Source organism: Lepidochelys kempii, chromosome 8 (genome assembly GCF_965140285.1).
Source record: "Lepidochelys kempii isolate rLepKem1 chromosome 8, rLepKem1.hap1, whole genome shotgun sequence".
In the NCBI taxonomy this organism is placed as follows: domain Eukaryota; kingdom Metazoa; phylum Chordata; order Testudines; family Cheloniidae; genus Lepidochelys; species Lepidochelys kempii.
This window is the reverse complement of record NC_136387.1, coordinates 596,737-618,761: the sequence shown is the minus strand read 5'-3', so window position 1 is coordinate 618,761 and position 22,025 is coordinate 596,737. Positions and strand designations below refer to the sequence as shown.

At 47.3% G+C, this 22,025-nt stretch overlaps 1 protein-coding gene across 1 annotated transcript; it reads right to left on the bottom strand.

Annotated features, from left to right (window-relative positions):
• Nucleotides 1-1,289: 1,289 nt before the first annotated feature.
• Nucleotides 1,290-12,683, bottom strand: LOC140916423 (bromodomain-containing protein 8). The gene is made up of 7 exons (XM_078854158.1): nucleotides 12,489-12,683; nucleotides 11,220-11,702; nucleotides 8,879-9,036; nucleotides 6,232-6,318; nucleotides 5,445-5,513; nucleotides 4,996-5,071; nucleotides 1,290-1,349 (listed from the first exon to the last, which is right to left on the bottom strand). The coding sequence occupies exons 1-7, from the start codon at nucleotides 12,651-12,653 to the stop codon at nucleotides 1,290-1,292; spliced, it is 1,098 nt and encodes a 365-aa protein (XP_078710284.1). The 5' UTR covers nucleotides 12,654-12,683.
• Between the last annotated feature and the right edge of the window lie 9,342 nt (nucleotides 12,684-22,025).

Sequence of the window (22,025 nt, the reverse complement as noted above, 5' to 3'; positions counted from 1 at the left end):
CACAGGAAGGAAGGTTCTGGCTGCTAATGAATCCAAGTATGCCCTTATGAATTGTATTTTCTGTACTGGAACTAACATAAATTTTTTTTTACATTTAGCTGGAGACCCAAGTCCTGGAAAAGAGCAAGAGCTGTCTGGGTGGAGGTCCACACTGCTGTGTAAGATCGGCCCTTGAGTAGCCCGTTATCGAGACACAGGAAGTCTAAAATTGCCTGTCACTGAAGGTAAGCAGTTACTATTACTAGAACCTTTGAGAACACCCTTGGGGCCGAAGGGAAGTACATGGTATTGAAAATACTCCTCACCCATGGTAAAATGTAGGTATTTCCTGTGAGCAGCGTGAATCACTGTATGGAAATAGGAGATTGCTTTTTGGCCCTTGACCTGCAAAACACCTATCTCCAGAGAAGGACTTATAGTTGCCAAAGTCACCATCCTGAACTTCTGAGATGTCACACATTTGTTCAGTCAACTTAGATCTAAGATCAGTCTCCACCCTCTGTATGAGAAAATACTTTGAGTGAAAAACTTGCCCCCTGCGAGGAGATGGGAGCTGCTCTATCACTCCTAAACAAAGGAGACAGTGCACTTCTTGACTCAATGTGGTCTCGTAAGAGGGGTCCCTGAAGAGGGATAAGGAAGGGGGATGGGAGGGAAGAAGGGATGTAAAGTGGATGGTGTAATCTGATGTTATAACTTCCATGACCCCTTGTCTCTTGTAATATGCTGCCAAGTCTGTTACAAATGGGAAAGATGGTCTCCAAAAGTGGGGCGGAGGCCAAAAGGTTGTAGCTTGCAAACTAGAGGTGAGGGCAGAATTGAACCCTCTATTGACCTGTCAAAATGATTGTTTTGATGATGACTGGGTACTCGATGAAGGAGAGTGAGGAACTCTCCTCCTCTGGAATCTTTCTAGTGGGTTCAGCAGTTCTGTGAAATCCAGAGAACTGGGCAGGGCACAATCTCTGGGCATTCTGAGACCTGCTAAATCTCTTGTTCATAGGGGTATATATGTCCAGAGACCCCAGTGTGGCCCTGTAGTTTTCGAGAAGAGCTTCTGACCATCAAATGGAAAGTCCTCACCAGTATTCTGAACCGCTCTCGAAAACCCTGATAGATGCAGCCATGAAACCCTGTGCATAACAACTGCTGTGGAGATGGATCTGGCGGTCGTGTCCCAAGCATCTAAGGACACTTGGAGAGGTTCTGGCTAATCACTGACATTTCCTGATGATGGCCTGAACGAGTTCTCTATGTTCCTGTGGAAGATGTTCAATAAAGGCTGCAAATTAGTTGTAATTCATGATGTCGTACTTGGCCATGATCATCTGATAGTTTGCGATACGAATCTGGAGGGTCATGGATGAGTAAGTCTTTAGGCCAGAAAGATCTAACCTCTTCTGGTCTTTATCATAAAGGGTAGACCTAGAGCAGGGGTCGGCAACCTGCGGCATGCGTGCCAAAGGCGGCACACGAGCTGATTTTTAGTGGCACTCTGCTGCCAGCCGGGGTCCTGGCTGCCGGCCCCATTCAGCCCCCTGCTTGACTGGCTGAACGGAATCCCAGGCCGGCAGCGGGCTGAGTGGGGCCGACGGCTGGAACCCCAGACTGGCAGCAGGCTGAGCGGCTGAGTCCACTGCCGGTCTGGGGTTCCATCCGCTGGCCCCTGCCAGCCAGGGTCCCGGCTGCCGGCCCCGCTCAGCCCGCTGCTAGTCTGGGGTTCCAGCCATCGGCCCTGGCATGTGAAACCTTAAATTACAGTGAACAAATGAAGACTTGGCACACCACTTCTCAAAGGTTGCCGACCCCTGACCTAGAGCAATGCTGTTTACCACTCTCATTTACAGCATCTGTTATCAGGGAATTAGGCAGAGAGTGTGAGAACAAAAATTCTGAGTCCCTGGGAGAAACACAATGTTTCTTAACTGCCTATTTGCAAATTGGCAGGATGACAGCAGTAGTTTGCCGCCCAGTCTTCACTGGATCTAGGAGCGGTTCATTAATGGGTAGTGCAACCCAGGTGGATGTTGCTGACTGCAGAATGTCCAGGAGCTTGTTTAATCGACTCAAGAGGTATCTGAAGGGCGTCAGCGACCCTCTTCACAAGGTCCTGGAAAAGCAAAAATGGTCAGCCATTGATGGTGGTGGAGGCATGAGTATCTCATCCACAGATGAGGATGACATAGGGGTTTGAGGGCAGCCTCCTTATCCACTCTAGTCTCCTGCTCTTCAAAGGTCTCCTCGTGTTGGGAGTTTGGTAGAAGAGACTGTGTAACCCTAGTCTCTCGGTGCATTCGAGCCTGAGGTCTAGAAAATTGCTGACGATATGCCACCCAAGGATCCCAGGCCACTGAGGGGGCATAAGGGAGAGGGGGTGGCACCCAGGGCTGATCCCACCATCCCTGTTGTGGATGCGGATCCTTACTGAAGTATGGATTCCTGTATGGATGAGGAGGGGAACCCTGCACTGCTAAAGACAAAACTGACTGACTGTCTCCTTCATCCTCCTCCATGTCTTCCAATGGTGTGGGTCGGGGAAGGCAGCAGAAAAAGGCAGAGACACTTGTAGTATCAGGAAACAATGGTAATTCAGAGACTGGGTCTCGGTACCAAGAGCTGTCTGGTACCGCTAAGCAGTGGGGGCACTGGTTTGTTGAAAATGGACCAGTCCCTAGAGTAGTGGAATTCCTGCAATATTGAGTGGGTCAGTGCCACGGCATTTAGGTGGATGGTACCATTGATCTGGAATGCATCGGCACCGGGACTGAAGGTGTCTGGCATTTCAATTTTCCTGATACCAAAGGTGCCGAGTGAGAGGGCACTGATGTTATGTCTGATGTAGATGGTGCCATTCTAGAGAAGTATATGTCGTGGGCCTCCCATCCTTCAGAGACAGTACCAGGGGCCTGCTGGACCCATGCTTCTCCAAAGTGCGCCGCGTCTCCTGGACCCACCGGTACAGGAGAAAGAGTCTTTTGCCTCCACAATACTGAACCAAGAGGTCAAGGCCTCCGACACTGTAGACTTAATGGGAGATTGGGGTCTTTTGGGAGCCAGCTCCTTGTAGTGGAAGACCAAGCTCTGCTTCTTTGGTGCTTTCGCTGAGTCTTCTGAAGTCTTCTCCCTCTTAGGGGACATCTGGGCCAAGGTCAGAGGGGTGTGTGGTGTGTGTGTGGTTGTCTCCTGACTCAGAAGTGGGCTGCAGGGCATGCATCATCATCAGAAGCCTCAATTTGGTCTCCCCATTCTTATGTGCTCTAGCTATGAGAGCCAGGCAAAAGTTACACTTTTGAGAGAGTCCTGCCTCTCCCAAGCAATAAATACATCTAGGGTGGTCGTTGCTGACCAGAACAGCCTCCTGACAGGCGAGGCGGCATCTGAAACCTGGTGAGCCTGGCATGCACAGTCAAGCCAAATAGGCTCCCCGGGGAAAAAAAAAAAGCAGGGAAAAAAGGGAGAAGAAAAACATCAGTCCTCTCACAACTAGCTAATGAATGATGCATTAACAACTACTGCTCACAGAACAACTGCAGAACACGCTGAGGCAGGCAGAAGGTGGACATGCCAGAGCTCTGTGCCAGGCCGAGGTGACAGAGACAGCAGCTCACCTGCACAGCCCTATACACCCTTGGTGTGCAGCATGAGGCACATGTGCAGGCCAAATGGAAATCTCCAGTCAAGGGCTCGAGAGGCGCATGCGCACCTGAAGTGGAACACCCATTAGGACACTACTCAAAGAACCACTGCTCTGCTGCTGCTAACCCGGTAGGCACCTGAGTTTCTGCTGATGGGGATGTATGTCCTGACACTACCAAGCTCGTTGGCCCTCTAGCTCACACCTAAGCCCCAAAAGCATGCTCCAGCAAGGCACTCCCCTGCCTACCTCAATGTGGTAGGTGTACTTTGAATATGCCTACCCTACATAAAAGACTGCTGGGGTAAGAGTTTTTTGGGCAGATTGGCTGATACAGGTATCCCAATAGCTCAGAGGTTAGGGCCCTCACCTGGAATGTGGGAAAGGTAGGTTCAAGTCCATGTGCCAAGAAATTAGCCTTACAAATTAGAACATTGCCAGCGGGAGAGAGTGGGAGACACAGCCCCAAACAGTGAGTAGCCTAGCAGTTAGGGTGCTCCCCTGGGATGTGGGAGATCCAGGCTTGAATCCCCATGCTTGCCTGATTTGGAGCTGTGACTTGAATCCTGGACCCTATAGCGCAGGTGAGAGCTATCATTCCTATCCCCTTGGCTACAAGGGGTGTGTGCGTTTCCCTTTATCTTCCCCCACCATGAGAAAGATCTGATCTGGCTCAAACACCTAGCTCCAGGAGAGGGCTCACAACTCAGCAGCCTGAGTAAAGACTATGCCCTAAGCCTCATCCCCGTCCTCTGAATTTCACCCCAGCAGTACCCTTCTCAGCTTGCTGGCTCCATGACTCCCTTTCTGAGGTGCCTAGCTCTCCCCAGCCAATGCATGGCTAACATGGGCATCTAACTCAGGGCTGCGAATGCCACTAGGGGCCTGGGAGTCAGGCTTTGCGCCATCCAAGAGCCCATAAAGCTGTAGCTGAAGCTGTTCTCACACAGCTCCTTTTCTGTGTCTTGCCCCACCCTAGCTGTTCACTGCTCAGACTCTAAGCTGAGAATGCCCCTGCCCCGTTTGTTTGGAAAGCCCCCTCTGGGTGATAATACAGCCATGCTCAGGGGCTGGAAGAGCCCGCTTTGTGAGGCAGGACTACGTTAATTTTGCATAGCTTGGCTCATTCTGGTTGTAGCATGTAAAGGCCCCATCAGGACAGGGTCCTGGTGCACTGTGTGCTGTACAAACACATCGTCCTGCCCATAGCAGCTCACAAACAAACTGGCATTAATGACAAACAAGGGGGAGGGTGGGCATAATACATGGTGCTGTTGCAGGGTCACTTCACAAATCAATGGTCCCAAATCACCTGGAAGGGGTTTCTATGAAAATAAATTAAATCAGCTCTCCCCACCTACCACCGTGCCTGGCTGGTTTCTGGAGGCGTCGCAGCAGGGGATGGGGCTAAGAACAACTTCAAAGTATTTGAAGGGTCTAAACCCACGGGAGGAAGTGGGAGTATTTTAGGTGCGCCAAAGGTGTGACATTTCAAAAAGGAACATGGATGCTGAAAAGCAAAATGGAGGCTGTATATAAGAAAAAGTTTCTAAAGAGTGAGGTCTATTCAGGGACAGGAGAGTCTCCTCAGGAGAGCTGGGGCAGGATGGGAGCCCTACTGCTTTGGACTAAGCCTTGGAGAAGACACTGTAGGGAACCTTCCCACCCTGTTCCCTGATGGGAGCAGATACCATGGTGACAAACATGGGCAGATGACACAAAGTTGCCCCATAGCTTTTTCCTCTCTACATGCTGGGGCTCTGGGAAGGTAGAGGAAGCAGATGAAAATGCTCTAGAGCAGTCTTCCTACCTTCTCACCACATCCTTGTACCCAGGAGCCTGCTTGTCTGACACCGGCTTCAGGAATGGGCCACAGTACCTAGAGGGACAAGCCCAAAGAGGCAGGAGAGAATCAGGTTTGTCCCCCACTGTTCACGTGACTCTCGAAGAGGGGGCAGCAGGTCCACTGTTCCTCTTCCCTGGTGCCCATGAAGGTTGATGTGGGGCCAGTGACTAGCAATCCCTAGGGGAAACACAGGAAGGATGGCAAGAAACCTCGGAGTTCACTGTTGGTGGTCGCTAAGGCAGGAATCTGAACTCCGTTTCCTGCTCGAACCAGTGGCTTCCAAGTTAATCAGATGGAATATACAGGGCCAGTGCCTCGCGTTAGTCCCATCCCTGCAGCAGGAGGCATTCCTGCTACAGAGACGGATGTGGGTGAACCCAGCGAGAAATTATCCATTTTACTCTTGCCCTCATGGGTTAGAGTTAGGGACAGTGTGGACAGGGGCCAGGAAGTTTCATTCCCAGCTCTGCTGCTGCTCCTCAGTCCCAATCTGCAGCCCCTCTGCTATTCTAGCCCTGGACTTGTCTCCCACTCCCCCCAGCTCTGCCACTGCCCTCAGCCCACAGTCCCCTGACACTTCAGTCCTGCTGCCCACACCTCAGCTCTGATGATTCCCCTCAGTTCACTGATTCAAAAAGTCCAAGGCCAGAAGGGACCATTGTGACCTTCTAGTCTGACCCCCTGTATAACACAGGCCAGAGAACTTCCCCCAGATAATTTCCGGTACGAGCTGTCCCCCAGAGATACACACCTGTGGCTGGCTATCATCTTCCAGATGGACAGCAGCGTCTTTTTGAAAAGCAAATGTCGCAGTGAGTTAGCGCAGCTGAGCGGCACCCTGCACAGAGGAGAGGTTATCAACTCATCATGTTAGATAAGGAGCAGGGGGATGTACTGCCACTGCTGGCCTCCAGGACACTCGGGAGGAGGGAAGGTCACTGCTCTTTAGCTTGTAGTCTAAACAAAACACCTTCCAGGTAGCTACAGGGCAAGTCTCCCCATCAGGGATGTATGGAGTGGCTCCCCCATCAGGGATCTATGGGGAAGTATTTCCCAAGGCACTTCCTTTGTTTGGGTCCCTCCAGAGACTCTCTTTAGGGTTCAGCTCCGTCGCAACAGTTGCCATTGGACCCACAACTCACAGGCTAGAACAGGTCTTTAGCAATGGTTGAGCCACCAAGGCACCATGTGATACCATGTGCAGAGTTTACTAAAGGCAGCAAAACCTGGGGAGAAGTCACTGAGCTCCCGCGGGATCACTGAGCTCTCTCAGTCTGGTGGTGGAGAGTCTCTTTTGCTCAGATCCACAAAGGGACTTTCAGTGCTGCTGTGATCCACACAACTCCTGCTCAGCTGCCACCTAACCCTGTAGGTGCCTAAACTCACCAGGCTGTAAAAGTTCCCTCAGCACCGAAGTTTCTGCCTCTGGGGATGAGCTCTGCTGCCTCAGGCAGGTGTCTGGAGGCCCACCTCAGGTATAAGCCTTAATGAGATCCCCAAATGGATGGAAACAGGCACTCCTCTGTTTAGCTTGCCTGTAGGGCCCACACTGGCCCAGACTTGCTGAGCATGGCTGCCCTGCACAGCATGGCCAGGGGGGAGAGGGCAATAACCTCTCTTATGGCCTTTAGCTTAGTGGCTAAGGTATGCACCTCGGAGGTGGAAGACCCAGGTTCAGTGCCCCTTTCTACTTGGTGAAGCAAAGGGCTTTGCTTTCAGGTAAGGCCCCTCATCATTGGCCTGTTGGAGAGTCCAAGGTAGGGGTCTTTCAGTCTCTCTTGTTGAGGCCATTCCACTTTGTATTAATGAATTAAATATGAATGAGGTCAGAGCACAAGTGAGTATAACTCTATAGTCCAGGGGTTAGGGCTCCTATCTGATTAGGGAATCCCTCTTCATGCTTCAGAGAGGGGACTGAACAGGGGTTTCTCACATCCCAGGGAGTACTCTGAGATTAGCTCTGCTCTAGGAAATATTTTGGGAAGTTATCTTGTTAATGTGTCACGGCGCTAAGTAGCAGGTCAGACTAGATGATCACAGTGGGGCCTTCTGGCCTTGGAATCTATGACCCTGTAAGGAAGGCCTCAGCCACCTGACTCCAGGAGAGGGCTCCTGGCTGTGGATCGCAAGCAGAGACAAGTACCTCCAGGCACCCTGGATTTAGGAACTGAATGCTGTGAGGGGGTGGGGCTTAGGATACTTCCCTCTCCTCAGCCTATCCCATTGGCCAGTTTAGGTGGTGCCTGCATAGTGTGCTCATGTTCTGTGGATCCTCATTGTACAGGGACCCTTGGCACCTAACCCAGGCTTTGTGGATGCCAAGGATATTCTAGACACCTGACATTAGTTGTTGCAATGTCTAAGTCCCTTTGTGGATCAGGGCCTTGTCCCTGCTGCAGCCCTCCAGTTCCCATGTTCCATCCCATGGCTCTACATCATACCTAGCCTCCTGCCACACAAGTGCACAGAACTCACGTGGGAGTCTATGCGATGGTGGCCTGTCACTTTAAGGATGTCTGGCTCCTTGTGCTACAAGTGTGGGAATGGCTGTGAAATGAATGAAGCCGGACAAGGAGTCCAGTCTTTTGTCTTTCTCTCCACAGAACAAGACGCTATAATTGGTGTGAATATCTCCATAGGAGGAGGCAGTGATAGCTCTGACTGGTGGGTGTCTGGTGTGCAGTGTTACTACAGTTAGACCACTACTAAATCACAGTGTAGCAAACTGGTAATCAGCCAGGACTTGAGGCACAAGAAGACGCAGGGTTATAGGTAGCAATCATAGAAGGTGAGATGAGCTGAATCAGGGCAGCTCTGAGGAGAGGCCAGGAAGCTGGGTCCAGAACTGGGCAAGAAGCCGCAAACCACACTGGGGCAAAGGCCTTTATTCTGGTGACTTTTGTTCTCGTTCCTGTCCTGGAAGAATAGATTTTATTTTATGTTCTGCTGCATCCTTTTCTTTGGAAAGCCAAACCAGCTTCTCCAGTGTGTAACAGAGCCTGTCTGTCACACACCCTCCCCAGGGCAGGGTTGGCTCGGCTACCTCAGCACATCTCCACCTGGGAGCAGGCCTGGACTCTTGTGCCTGGCAGAGCATGCCAGGTAACCCCGAAAGAAACACTGGGGTTTCCTGTACATTTGGTTCCCACCCCACATTTCACTTTACCTGCATTAGGACTAGCATCCAAAGGTTGGATGCTCTATTATCACCCAGGCATCCAGGGCCCTCTCCTTCCCCCTGTTCCCTGGTGTTCGCTCACCTTCCGTGAGATGACCCCCTCCATGTACATGCTCTCTGTCTTGGGCCCATGGAGACAGGTCCACGCTACGGCATGCAGGTGGAGCGAAGGGGCCACAGCATCAGCAGCACCTACCAGACCCAGGGCTGTGCTACTCACAGCTGTGAGGAGGCTGCGCTCATGAGACTGGAGTCCACCAGGGATGCTCTAGAAGGACTGTAGCTATCACTGTTATCATGTGCGGAGAGATCGTTGTCCTCCTCCAACAAGTGGCTCTCGCCCTGAGCACGTTCTGCAGGCTGCTCCAGAACATCACCCTGGAAACAAACAGAAAGGAGGAATAATGCCTGCAGGGCTGGGTACCTCAGTGACAGGGATGCCTGGCAAAGCAGCAGATCAACTGGAATCCCCCAGCCAGGGGACAGACTTGCTGCATGTGCCCGTATTACAGCCAAGCTTCAAGACAAGGTCTTTATGGTCTCCTGGAAGCTGTTCTCTTAGGTGGGCAGAAAGGAGCTGTGAGTCCCCTCTGTGCATCTGACACTCACCTTCAGCCTGTAGGAGCTGTGAGTGTCCCTCTGAGCATCTGACATTCATTTTCAGCCTTTCAGTCCAGTGGAGACTGGTGGCCAATATCCCCTCACCACACCTTTCTCGTGCTACCAGAGTGGCCACACTCTGTCCATCAATAAGGCAGTCCCCAAAGAACAGCCCAGATGGATGTTACCTTCCGCCGGTCAGTCCAGAAACTAGGCGTGGCATACAGGGAGGTCCAGGGACAGAAAAGAAGCAGAATGACCAGTGGCTAACAGAGTTTAGCAAGGGAAGGGGCCTGACCAGTAGCAAAAAGGAAATGGCTGTGAAGGGAAAACTGTGCCATAGGGAGTTTGTGTGGTCTATTGACACAGGTTTGAGCTGGTTCCAGCTCTGGAGGGAAAGATTGGGGGCTTAGATAGCAGGTTCAGACACCAAGAGAGGCCACACGGGTACTGAAAGGGAGGCAGCAGACACATGGCAGGGGGAGATGATGATGGACTAGCTGAGGAAAAGGTAGACGGGAGGATGTGATAACTAAGGCACGTGATCAATCAGGAAACAGGTACTGGTACCTTGGCAAGGAGGGACAGCAGGCCAAGGAGGTTGTAGCATAACTAGTGATCAAGAAGCTACTAAAAGAGCCCACCAGGAAACTGAGATGTGATCCTGACTGGTCAGAGAACAGTGAGGTCACTGGCCTGCAGCCCACAATGGAACCCTGAACTTTGCTGAACTGATCGTGCACAGTCAGGAAGGCTTCTCAAAACGGATGGGCCCTCTCCTCTACAGAACTGCTTGCACTCCCAGAGTCAGCACGGTCACACCTTAGGAAGTTCTGGACACCATAAAAGAATCTCGACTCGAAATGTGTGAATATGAGCCAAAACTTTCCTGGCTGTTGTAAGAGAGTCATGGGCCACTCCTGACCAAAAGAGCCAATCCCAAATTCAGGGAAGGAATCTTCCCTTCCTCTTTCAAACATGCAATAGTCCAACCAACACAGAAGAATCTCATCCTGGCTACATCAGTTCGAGCCAACTACCAGGATCCGTATCCATACGAAACCTTCGGTTCCTGAGCAAGCTCACAGAGAAGCTAACCAAAGGCCAACTACAAGCTCACCTAGGAACACAGGAATTGCCATATTGGATCAAACCCAAGATCCATCTAGTCCACTGACCATCTAGATCAGAGAGAAGAGTTACTTAGGGTGCTAGAGGGGGCGTAACTAGGAGTAGTGGATTGACTCAGAACAGGGCACCTTGGAAAGTGCCAGAGGGTGAGATTTGAGGCTGTGGAACAGGCTCCCCAGCGAGATGGAGGACTACTCCATCATATGGGACTTTGGAAATTGGAGCGAGCCCTATAGATACATCTCCAGGACACCCTTGGCCTGGCTGTACAGGAGAAGCAGGTGGACCCTCAAAGGCACTTTTCATCTCTTGTATCGGACTCTGTGACATGGCAACGCAAAGGGCTTGGCCACAGATAGCAAGGGTACTGTCCTACCCAGCATTATCATTGCTTTTATTACAGTAACACCTAGAGGTGTGAAACTGAGATGGCCTAGTCTGAGCCCTGCATGGACACACAGGAGACAAAGAGTCTAATACAGAAGACAAAGTAAGGATCATTATCCCCATTTTACAGATGGTGAACTGAGACCCAGAGAGATTGTGACTTGCCTGAGATTTATTAATTGATTTATTCTGTTAGACTGACCTCACACTTGGTAAAGCAACCCTCATCCTTTCATGTATTTATACCTGCTCCTGTATTTTCACTCCATGCATCTGATGAAGTGGGTTCTAGCCCACCAACGCTTATGCCCAAATAAATTTGTTCGTCTCTAAGGTGCCACAAGGACTTCTCGAGATCACACAGGCAGTCTGAAAGGAACCCAGGTCTCTAGACTCCGAGTCCACTGCCTTGATAACAAGACTAGGTGTTTTCATGCATTTACCTCCACGCTGCCTGGGAGCACCTCCTCCAACGCACTCATGTCCGAGGAAGTCTCATCCAGAAGCAGCTTCCTGTTCTTCTCTTCCTCCTCCATTTCTCTTCCATTCTCCACTGGAAACTGCAGCTCTCTCTGCTCTCCTGAATCCCCTTCCTCCCCTCCTGGAACTTGGGGCTCTCCTGTCTCCTCTCCTAGAATCTGTTCTTCCTCAGCTTCTCCAGCCTCCCAGCCCAGGACCTGCAGCTCTCCTGATACCTGTGGTACCCACTCCTCCCGCACCTCTCTTCCTGGGATGTGCGGTTCCCCAGCCTCTTCTATCAGGAGCTGCAGCTGCCTTTCCTCCTCTCTTGGGACTAGTGGTCCTGCCATTTCTTCCTTGAAGCTCAGGACTTCCCTTTCCTCTTGCTGCCCAGAGCCACAGAAAGTCCAGTGATTCTGTTCTGAGTCTGTGCCACTAATGCAGAGGGGTTCCATGAGGTGGGTCACCTGTAACACAGAGCAATTTATTACCAACTTCAAACTACGAGAGCATGAGTGATTAGGAGGAGGGAGGGATCAGCAGCATGAACCACATAGGGCTCCTCCATTACAGCTGCCTTTTCACCTCCAGGGACTTTAATAAAGCACAGTGTCCAAATCAAGAGCATTATTAAAAGAGCATCAGCCCATCACCTTTTAAATGGTTGGCTCTGCATCAGGATCAGGAGACCCACAGGCAAGACAACCAGCCAGCCACTGTGCCCTCTTTAAATATGGCAGACTTGGACTTTCCTTTGAGAATACAGTCATTCATCTAAATGGGCTCTAGGGGTCTCTGTTGCTCCACACTAACAGGTTTCAGAGTAGCAGCCGTGTTAGTCTGTATTCGCAAAAAGAAAAGGAGTACTTGTGGCACCTTAGAGACTAACCAATTCATTTGAGCATGAGCTTTCGTGAGCTACAGCTCACTTCATCGGATGCATCACGAAAGCTCATGCTCAAATAAATTGGTTAGTCTCTAAGGTGCCACAAGTACTCCTTTTCTTTCCACACTAACAGTGATACATGGCAGAGATGCTCAGAGCATCAGTGTTTCCAAGGCATTGTTCTAGAGCAGTGCTTCTCAAGCGATCTGATGTGGGGGACCGGCAATTTTTTTTCCAATGTGCATGCAGACCGGCAGCTGATGGCTTGCGGACTGGCACCAGTCTGCGGACCACCACTTTGAGTAGCACTATTCTAGAAGATGGGTCATGCAGACTCTTATCCAGCTACCCACTGCAGCAGCCCTACCTCCAAGAGGAACTGCAGAAGACTGTCTTGTTCACACTGCCCTGCCTCTTCCTGGAACTCTTCTCTGCCATCCTCCCATACCAAAGGTTCCCTGGACTCCAGCCTGCGATCCTCTTCTTCTTGACTGCTTTCCTCTTGTTCCTCCACAGCGGCCTCTTCAGTCATCCTCCAGCTCCCCACCTCCAGCTCCAGGCTGGAGTCCCAGGAGCTGCTGAGAGACAGGCAGCCACTACTCTTCACAGAGTCACTGGGAGATTCTCTGTTGGACTCCAACCACAGCCACGCACGACCCATCTGCAAAAAGACACAAGGGGACAGGTAAAGCCATTTGTTTACAAATTAATCCCAAACTGCACAGACTCCAGCTCATTCCCTTGCATGCTCAGAAAGCCAAACATTGGAAAACCCACATTCGGAGCAGAACCTACTCCTGACCCGAGGTCACAGCCCATTTTCTGCTGCAATCAAAGGCTCCCGCTGCACCACAGAAACTGTAATTTCTGAGTGATTGGACCTAAGTTTTTATACTACACTCCTCTCTGGCATCTCAGCACCCAACCCCTGAGGGCACTCATCCTACTGCACTCAGAGGGGACTGGGCAGGAATGAAGCTTGCACCTTTGTCTGTCTTGTACAGAAAGGGTGCAGGAATGTGAGAATGCAGCTGACAGAAGCAAGAGTTCCCCGGAGGAGTGGTGCCTAGGGAACTGGAATGCTATTTAGGTACTGTGAATAATCCCTGATTTCAAGGAATGCTCACCATGACAACCTCAGCTCCCAAGGGAGCACTTTGGAGTCTCCTCAGAACAAGAGCTCTAGAAACACTTGTTTTAAGTGAAAGCTGTGATTAGATGGAGAAGGTGGGGTCGGTTGTGTGTGCCAGCCCTAAGGGAGTTAGAACAGAAGAAACATAACCACCCATTTCAAGTTGCAGTGGGGGAGGTTCAAGTTGCAGTGGGGGAGGTTCAAGTTGCAGTGGGGGAGGTTTAGATTGGATATTAGGAAAAACTTTTTCACTAAGAGGGTGGTGAAACACTGGAATGCGTTACCTAGGGAGGTGGTAGAATCTCCTTCCTTAGAGGTTTTTAAGGTCAGGCTTGACAAAGCCCTGGCTGGGATGATTTAACTGGGAATTGGTCCTGCTTTGAGCAGGGGGTTGGACTAGATGACCTTCTGGGGTCCCTTCCAACCCTGATATTCTATGATTCTATGATTCTATGATTTGTACTCCACTGGGGGAGAATCCTATGGGCACTTTAAGAAGATGAAACTATTTTGAAAAAGTGAAAAACCATTTCTTCAGATTCTCCTCAACAGCACAGACCCTGCTCACTGAAATGGTGTAAATCCTGTATCATGCCAAAGAAGTCCATGGAGTTGCTCCAGATTCACATTAGAGTAACAAACAGGACTGGCCTATCCTCAAAATCCTGAATCCTTACAATGCAATTCTGACCTGACAGTCCATCAGAAAAACTCGCTTCTAAGCTCTTCTGGATGGACCATAGACCAGTGCAAAGCTCTTGCGAGGCAGCTCTGAGCAGTGGTGTTGGAGTTTCATATTAGTCAGGTGGGGCCTGAGTTGCAGAGGTGCTGAGCAGCCACAGATCCCACTGACTGCACTTGGCACTGGCGGTGCTCAGCATTCTGCAGATCAGATCCATGGCACCCAACATTCCATGTGGCCTTGGCACCAGGAAAGCTGTTTGTTTACTTTCTGGAGATGGCAGCAGGAGGAGTTTGCTATTGAGACCCTCCTTCAATTTTACTGTTGGAGGAAACAGATGGAATTTGATTCTTGAAATGACAATGAGACAACATGATGACTCAAACTGGTGCTAAGTGAGTGGAAAGGCACAACACAAAAACCTTATTTATCTCCTGTGAGCAGTCTGGACTCTGAAATGTACCGGAAGGCTGAGCTAGGTCTACATTTCTGAAATGTGGCTAGGTTACTGCTACTGCAAGAACCTTCACTTTAGCATTGTGTGACTTGTGGATTTAAAAATAATATAGGACTGCACAAATCTGCTTCTGAACTAATTTAATATTAAAGTTTATGTACATATACATGCCCAGGAAAAAGACCTGTTAGACATAATATGTCCCTTCTGCTTCCTTCATTAAGAACTGTGTATTGTGGAGAAATTCAGCAGTTTGGATGGTAGGATTCGAGGGCTGAATCTATCAGTTACATACAGTGCATAGTACATGTCCCATTTACTTCCATTTACAATTTCACTTTTGTCTCTCCCTTCCCCTCCAAATACAGGGAAACAAATATTTGCCAAATTATATCATTTAAAAAAAATCAGCTGTTTTGGGGTTGAGCACAAATAGCCCTGAATTCTTTATTTACAGTGGAGTCTCCTTGCCCATTCCAACAGCCGAAAGGGTTTTATTTAAGCTCTCTAGAAAAAGCTGAGAAATGTAAGCCCCAAAAGTAAGTTTTCCAAGAAGATAGTGTGATGTGTGTTCGGAGCAGAGATGCCACCTCAGACTTGCAGGCAAACGCCCCCTGGAGGGTGAGAGACTTACTGCTTGGATATATTTTCAGCCAGTTTTGAAAGATTTTTGGTCACTTTTAGTATCTTCATTTAGTGACTGGTGCTGTTGCTTCTTTGGGGGACCTAACATTCTCATACTGTTCTTGTCTCGCAATCTGCTTAACATCCAGGTCACACAATGTACAACTCCCATCAGAAGGAGGCACAGCTGGTGGCAGATAAGTTCTATTTTTCCTCGGTTTGGTTAAACTAGACAAACTGCAGTGCACTGTTCCCTGTGCCTTAATGTATCTGCAGCAACACTTAATGTATCTGCATCAACCTGGGGGTTACAGTGGACGAGAAGCTGGATATGAGTCAACAGTGTGCCCTTGTTGCCAAGAAGGCCAATGGCATTTTGGGATGTATAGGTAGGCGCATTGCCAGCAGATCGAGGGACGTGATCGTTACCCTCTATTCAACATTGGTGAGGCCTCATCTGGAGTACTGTGCCCAGTTTTGGGCTCCACACTAAAAGAGGGATGTGGAAAAATTGGAAAGAATCCAGCGGAGGACAACAAAAATGATAGGGGACTGGAACACATGACTTATGAGGAGAGGCTGAGGGAACTGGGATTGTTTAGTCTGAGGAAGAGAAGAGTGAGGGGGGATTTGATAGCTGCTTTCAACTACCTGAAAGGGGGTTCCAAAGAGGATGGATCTAGACTGTTCTCAGTGGTAACTGATGACAGAACAAGGAGTAATGGTCTCAAGTCACAGTGGGGGAGGTTTAGGTTGGATATTAGGAAAAACTTTTTCACTAGGAGGGTGGTGAAACACTGGAATGCGTTACCTAGGGAGGTGGTGAAATCTCCTTCCTTAGATATTTTTAAGGTCAGGCTTGACAAAGCCCTGGCTGGGATGATTTAGTTGGGGATTGGTCCTGCTTTGAGCAGGGGGTTGGACTAGATGACCTCCTGAGGTCCCTTCCAACCCTGATATTCTATCATTTGAGACATATTTAAATCATTCTGCTAGTTGACTCTTTCATCATTAGATGCAGGGAGCAGCATTTCATTTCACGACAGTTTCTTCATCCCATTCTCCAATGTTGGGGTAATAGCTCCAAGACAGGTCAGAGCCAAAATCTCCCACTTCCACTTTCAGCTTCCTTTGGCAAACTTAGAGGGAAGGAAGAGGAACGGAGTATGGACAGGATGAAAGGTGATTGGTAATAATGGAGAGAGTAGAAACTGAAGAAGTGGACTGTCAATTTGTGACCAGGATGGGAAAGAGAACCAGGAAGCATTCAACCTGGCTATAGGTATCAAAGAGTTCTCAGATAACCCAGCGAGTCAACAACTGAGGAACCTGTCTTGAGGAAAAGAAGAGAAAACTATAGGGGACAAACCTCATGGGCATCCTTGTGATATGAAGCAAGCAGCTACTTAGAGAGGTTCTTCAAACCTCCTTAGAAAGCAAGCAATAGTAATCAGCCACTCCTTATTAAAAAGAGTGCAGAGAGATCTCAGGAAGAGGCACACAGATAATAAGCTGATGCGCTGTCCCCCTGGAGCGAAAATATGAGATGCAACTGCCAGATGGACAGGGCTATTAGGTTGTCTGGCAAGTCTTCACTGATGACACAGTAGAACCATTATGGGGAACTACAGATTTTCTAAGACTTCAGGGATCTTAAGTGGAAAGTCAAGTTATATTCTCCAGAATCCTTTTGGTCCAACAAATGAAGGTGGAAAATACTGGAGATGAACCATTAGCTGCCTGGCTGGCATGAAGCTGAAGGTTTTGGTTTTGTGGAACACTGGGCCACATTACAGTGGGAGAAGAGGCTGTATGAACAGTTAGGATGGCTAATTTAGATTAATAGATTCCCAGGCCAGAAGGTACCATTGTGATCACCTAGTCTGACCTTCTGCATAGCACAGGCCAGAGAACTACCCCAAAATAAGTCCTATAGCAGATCTTTTCGAAAAACATCCAGTCTCGCTTTAAAAATTGTCAGTGATGGAGAGTCCATCATGCCACTTGGAAAATTGTTCCTAGGGTTATATACCCTCACTGTCAATTATTTCCAATCTGAATTTGTCTAGCTTCAACTTCTAGCCACTGGATTGTGTTAGAGTTCTCTCTGCTAGACTGAAGAGCCCATTATTAAAGATTTGTTCCCCATATAATCTTAGACTGTAATCAAGTCACCCCTTAACCTTCTCTTTGTTAAGCTAAAGAGATTGAGCTCTCTTTGAGTCTGTCACTATAAGGCAGGTTTTCTAATCTTTAAATTATTCATCACTATTCTCTGAACCCCTCTCCAGTTTGTCAACATCCTTCTTGAATTATGGGCACCAGAACGGGACACAGGATTCCAGCAGTGGTCATACCAGTGCCAAATCCAGAGGTAAAATAACCTCTCTGCTTATACTCAAGATTCCCCTTTCTATGCACCCCAGGATTGCATTAGCTGTTTTGGCCACGGTGTCACACCGGGAGCTCATGTTCAGCTTACTATCCATCAGGACCCCCAAATCTTTGTCAGAGTTGCTGTTCCCGGGATAGACTCTCTCATCCTGTAAGTGTGGCCTGCGTTCTTTGTTCCTCGTTGTATACATTTAGTTATACCAAAACACACATTGTTTGCTTGCACCCACTTTACCAAGTGATCCAGATTGCTCTGAATCAATGACCTGTCCTCTTCATTTATCATTCCCTCAATTTTTGTATCATCTGCAAACTTTGTCACACCTGGAAAAAACATAAAATCATGACTAATAATGTGGGAATATTTCATAATATTTTTATGAGGCCAGCTTGTGCCTCAGTTTCCCCATATGCTGTTATACAGTAGGTGGAAAAGGACTGTTTGTGCTCAGAGCAGGATAAGAGACCTGGGTGCAGGTGTCACCTGTCTGGGGATAGATCCCCATATCAATGGAGCATTGAAAAGACAATGGCAAAGCTAATTGACCAAACACTGACACCCAGCAAGCAAGGACCCAAAGGGATTTGGATCTCCCCACTTCTCAGCAGGGAGGCTGAGCAACACTCCCCATCTGAAGAACAAAAGACTGGGAAGGTGTGAGGTGGGGGATCAGAGTTGGGGGCTGGAAGGAGATAGGGCTCTCCCTGGAGGCTGACGAAGGAGGTTAGATTCAAAGACAGAGCTTAAACCAAGGGGTTCAATACAGTTTGGCTGGGCTGACCAGAATGGACTATTCTTTAACCTTAATTCCTCTGTGCTACCCTAAGGACTTCCTGTGCTGTGTTCCAGTTAATGAATAAACCCTACTGTTTTGACAATGCTGTGTGAGTGTCGCTGCAAATGCTTGGTGAGGCACATTAATCCCTGAGGAGCGTACAAGTCTCCAGTACGGTCTGTCTCAGCTGGACTTGCTGAATGGAGCTCACATTGTAAAGCAGGGGGGCTGAAGGCTCAAAGGTCCAGTCTAAGGAGGCAGTGAAGCCATGTGGCTTACCCTGGAAGAAGAGTGAGATGGCTAGGGGGTCTGGCACACTGAAGGGGGTCCTCCTAAAGACAGTTTCAAAGCACCGATCCTGTGGATCCATGACACCAGGTCATTGATAAAAAATGTTAAATAGCATACGGCCTAGAACCAATCCCTACAGGACCCCACTGGAAACACAGCTGCTTGATGACAATTCTCCATTTACAATTACATTTTGAGAGCTAGCAGTTAGCCAAGTTTTTAATCCATGCAGTGTGTGAAATATTAATTTTACATTGTTCTAGTTTTTTTAATCAAAATATTGTGTGGTACCAAGTCAAATGCTATTCGGAAGTCTAAGCATATTACGTCAACATTATTACTTTTAATCAACCGAACTGGTAATTTCATCCAAAAAAAATCCAGTTAGTATGACAGGATCTATTTTTCCATAAACTTGGCTGGCAGAAGACTAGCTAGAGCAGCTAGGTACCATTAAAACAACATAAGGGGAAGGTGCTAAGTCATCACAGGTGATATAAACTCAGTGTGTCACAAACAAATTGAAATGTGACAAAGAATGGAGAAATCTTTCAGTTGCTTATGTCTGAGTAACAAGCAAGAGGAACTGAAAACTCTCATAGATAAGAAGAAATTTGATATAATTGGCATTACTGGAACCTGATGGGACAATTCATGTCAGGAATGTTAAAAGCCCTGGTTATAACTTGCTTAGGAAGGACAAAGAGGGTAAAAGATGGGGGGGGGGGGGGGTGTGGTGTGGTGTGTGTGTGTGAGATATGCTACATTAAAGACAACATTACACGTTTAGCATTATTGATTACTCAGGCACAGAAGCTTGTGGGGTATGGAAAGAAATATGGTATTATGGGGGCCTTCAATTTGGAAAATGTATGCCAGAAGTCTCATGCTGCCAGTAATAAAACATCATTAGAGTTTCTAAAAATGGTACATGACAATTTTCTAGCACAAAAGGTATTGCACCCAGCAAAGTAACTTTTGGACATTATAATTGATAAAGATAATTAACTACCGGACAGGAAGTTGGTGCTTGTCTCGAGACCAGTGATCATAAACTGATTACATCCAGTGTCAGCAAATAGAGGACAGTCCCAACTATCTATCTATATTTGGTGCTACAAAAGCTCATTTCCCAAAGCTGAGAAAAACAATCAAAATTGATGGGCAGAAAAAACTCAGACAGAAAAATGTGAATGAAAATTGGAAGTTTTTATTAAATGGCAAAAAAAGCCACATTTGCACGATCCAGAGAGAAGAATTGTTGGCTAAAAGCCCACGCTGGTTCAGTGGTAAAATGAAGGCAGAAATTACAATACAAAAACAATATATAAATGGTAAAAGGGGACATACAGAGCAAGCAACATCAACTAGAAGTTAGGAGCTGCAGAAAATTGTTAAGGAAAGCTCAAGACATCAGGAAAAAAAATTGTTGTGCTTAGTTCTGCCAATCACAGGAGGTTTTTAAAAAAGTCTATAAGGAAGTAAAGGAACCTCAGCAATGGTACAGACCCTTTATTAGACGGTGACATTGTTAATAATGATGCATGTTGACCTATGATCTAGTCATATCTAAGTTATGTTACAGTATATTGGCTGACAAATATTATAATGCAACTAAGGGGTAGATGTGGATTGGTTTATAATGCTTGTTAGAGTGGACATATGCCACAAAGGGAGTGGGAGACCAAAGACAGTAAAAGTGTAAGGCTTTGCTGTAGTATAAAGGTAACATTTATGTAGTGTGAGGGCTAGTGCAGCAGGCTTAATTTTCAGTTAGCTGAAGTAAGCCTGAGGGTTTGACCGAGAGGTCAAATAAGTGTATAGTCTCATACTATGGTCACAAACAAGTTAACTGCAGAAATACAGCACACAACAGAATTGCTTAAATAAATTTAAAATAGATGTTTAGGTGTTTTTGCAACTAATAACTATGGAAATAATTGTATTGATGCAAATGATTTATTAAGGACTTAGCTGACTCAAACAGCTTTCTGACTACGGACATAAGTTAAGTGTAGTCACATGGAACACCACATGTGAACAAAGGCAGGGCCCACATTTATTATGGTCAAATCTGGCCATAGATCTGTATGGGCTTAATAATTTAGAGGTACAGGAGATTGAGATATTTGCTTAAAGCCTTGGGTGCATTCTATCTGCCAACCAGCATCAACTGGATCAGGACTTGCTCACTGATGTGCTCTACTGAATGATTTTGTCTATTGTTGTTTTCTGTGAATCTTAGGAGTATGTTCATAACCCTACAAGCTCTCTTTTTAGTTGTAGCTTGATGTTGTTTGGTTATATTAACAAGTGGACTTATTTGGATGTTACGTAAAGCATTTACCTACATCTTACGTAGAACTGCTTGGGAAAATTGTGGGGTAGTAAAATAGCATACCTTTCCAATTTCATACACAGAGCAGGCTACATGTAGAAAAAGCAGAAGTGTCAATAAATATGTCTGTTCTTTATTTGGAAAGAAGCAGGAGGATTATACTAATATTAGACAAGGATATTGAAATAAGTTCCAGTCCACGAGTAATTAAGGAGGATGTTAAACAATTATCTACAAGAAAAACATTGTTAAAACACATCTGGGTAACTTGCACCCTCAAGGAGTTGGCTGAGATTTTTGGCCCACTATTGTTAATTTTCCAATAAATATTGGCATAGAGGGAAAATTCCAGAAGACAGCTACTGTTGTGCCACTATTCAAAAAGAGCAAGTAGGGTGATGCGGGTACCTATAGGACAGTTTGCCCATCAATCCCAGCTAAAATATTTTTTTTTGGAGGGGGTTGGGGGGGGGGGGGGGGAGGAAGAAAGATCTGAATACCATTAGTTCTCTAGAAAAAAGGTCCTGTAATACCAAATTCCATTCTTTGATGAGATTACTTCCTTTATCAGTGAAACTTGTAACTGTGTTAATGTAATAACCTTAAACTTTTGTAAGGCTTTTAAATTAGGTCTTTGACTTAGGCAGAGTAATTACTCTTTTCTGGAATCACTCTTATTCTGCAATACAGCATCCACAGAAGGAGTTATAACAGTATAATTATTTCACTACACTCATGCCAGTCAATTTTCCCATGTAGGCACAACCTTAGTACTGTACAAAAATGATTAAAAATTAGCTCTATTGAATATCAATAAAACCCATGGTAAATGGAGTAAGAACTGGCTAATAAAAATTAAAAAACCCTCAATAACGGGGGATTTCAATTGTCCCCATATTGAGTAGGTACATGTCACCTCAGGACAGGATGCAGAGATAAAGTTTGACACCTTAAATGATTGCTTCTTGGAGCAGCTAGCCCTGGAAGCCACAAGAGGAGAGGCAATTCTTGATTTAGTCCTAAGTGGCAAACAGGATCTGGTCCAAGAGGTGACTAAAGCTGGACTGCTTGGTAACAGTGACCATAATATAATTAAATTTAATATCCCTGTGGTGGGGAAAACACCACAGCAGCCCAACACAGTAGAATTTAATTTCAGAAAGGGGAACTACACAAAAATGAGGAAGTTAGTTAAACAAATTAAAAGGTA

Bases quoted from the DNA above. Each gene is read 5' to 3' on its own strand.
- LOC140916423 (XM_078854158.1), bottom strand. From the start codon at position 12,653: ATGACTGAAGAGGCCGCTGTGGAGGAACAAGAGGAAAGCAGTCAAGAA. The intron at 5,514-6,231 runs GTGTGTATCTCT...TTGTCCCTCTAG, and splicing joins AAGATGATAGCCAGCCACAG to GTACTGTGGCCCATTCCTGA. The intron at 5,072-5,444 runs GTAGGAAGACTG...CCGTGGGTTTAG, and splicing joins TACAAGGATGTGGTGAGAAG to ACCCTTCAAATACTTTGAAG.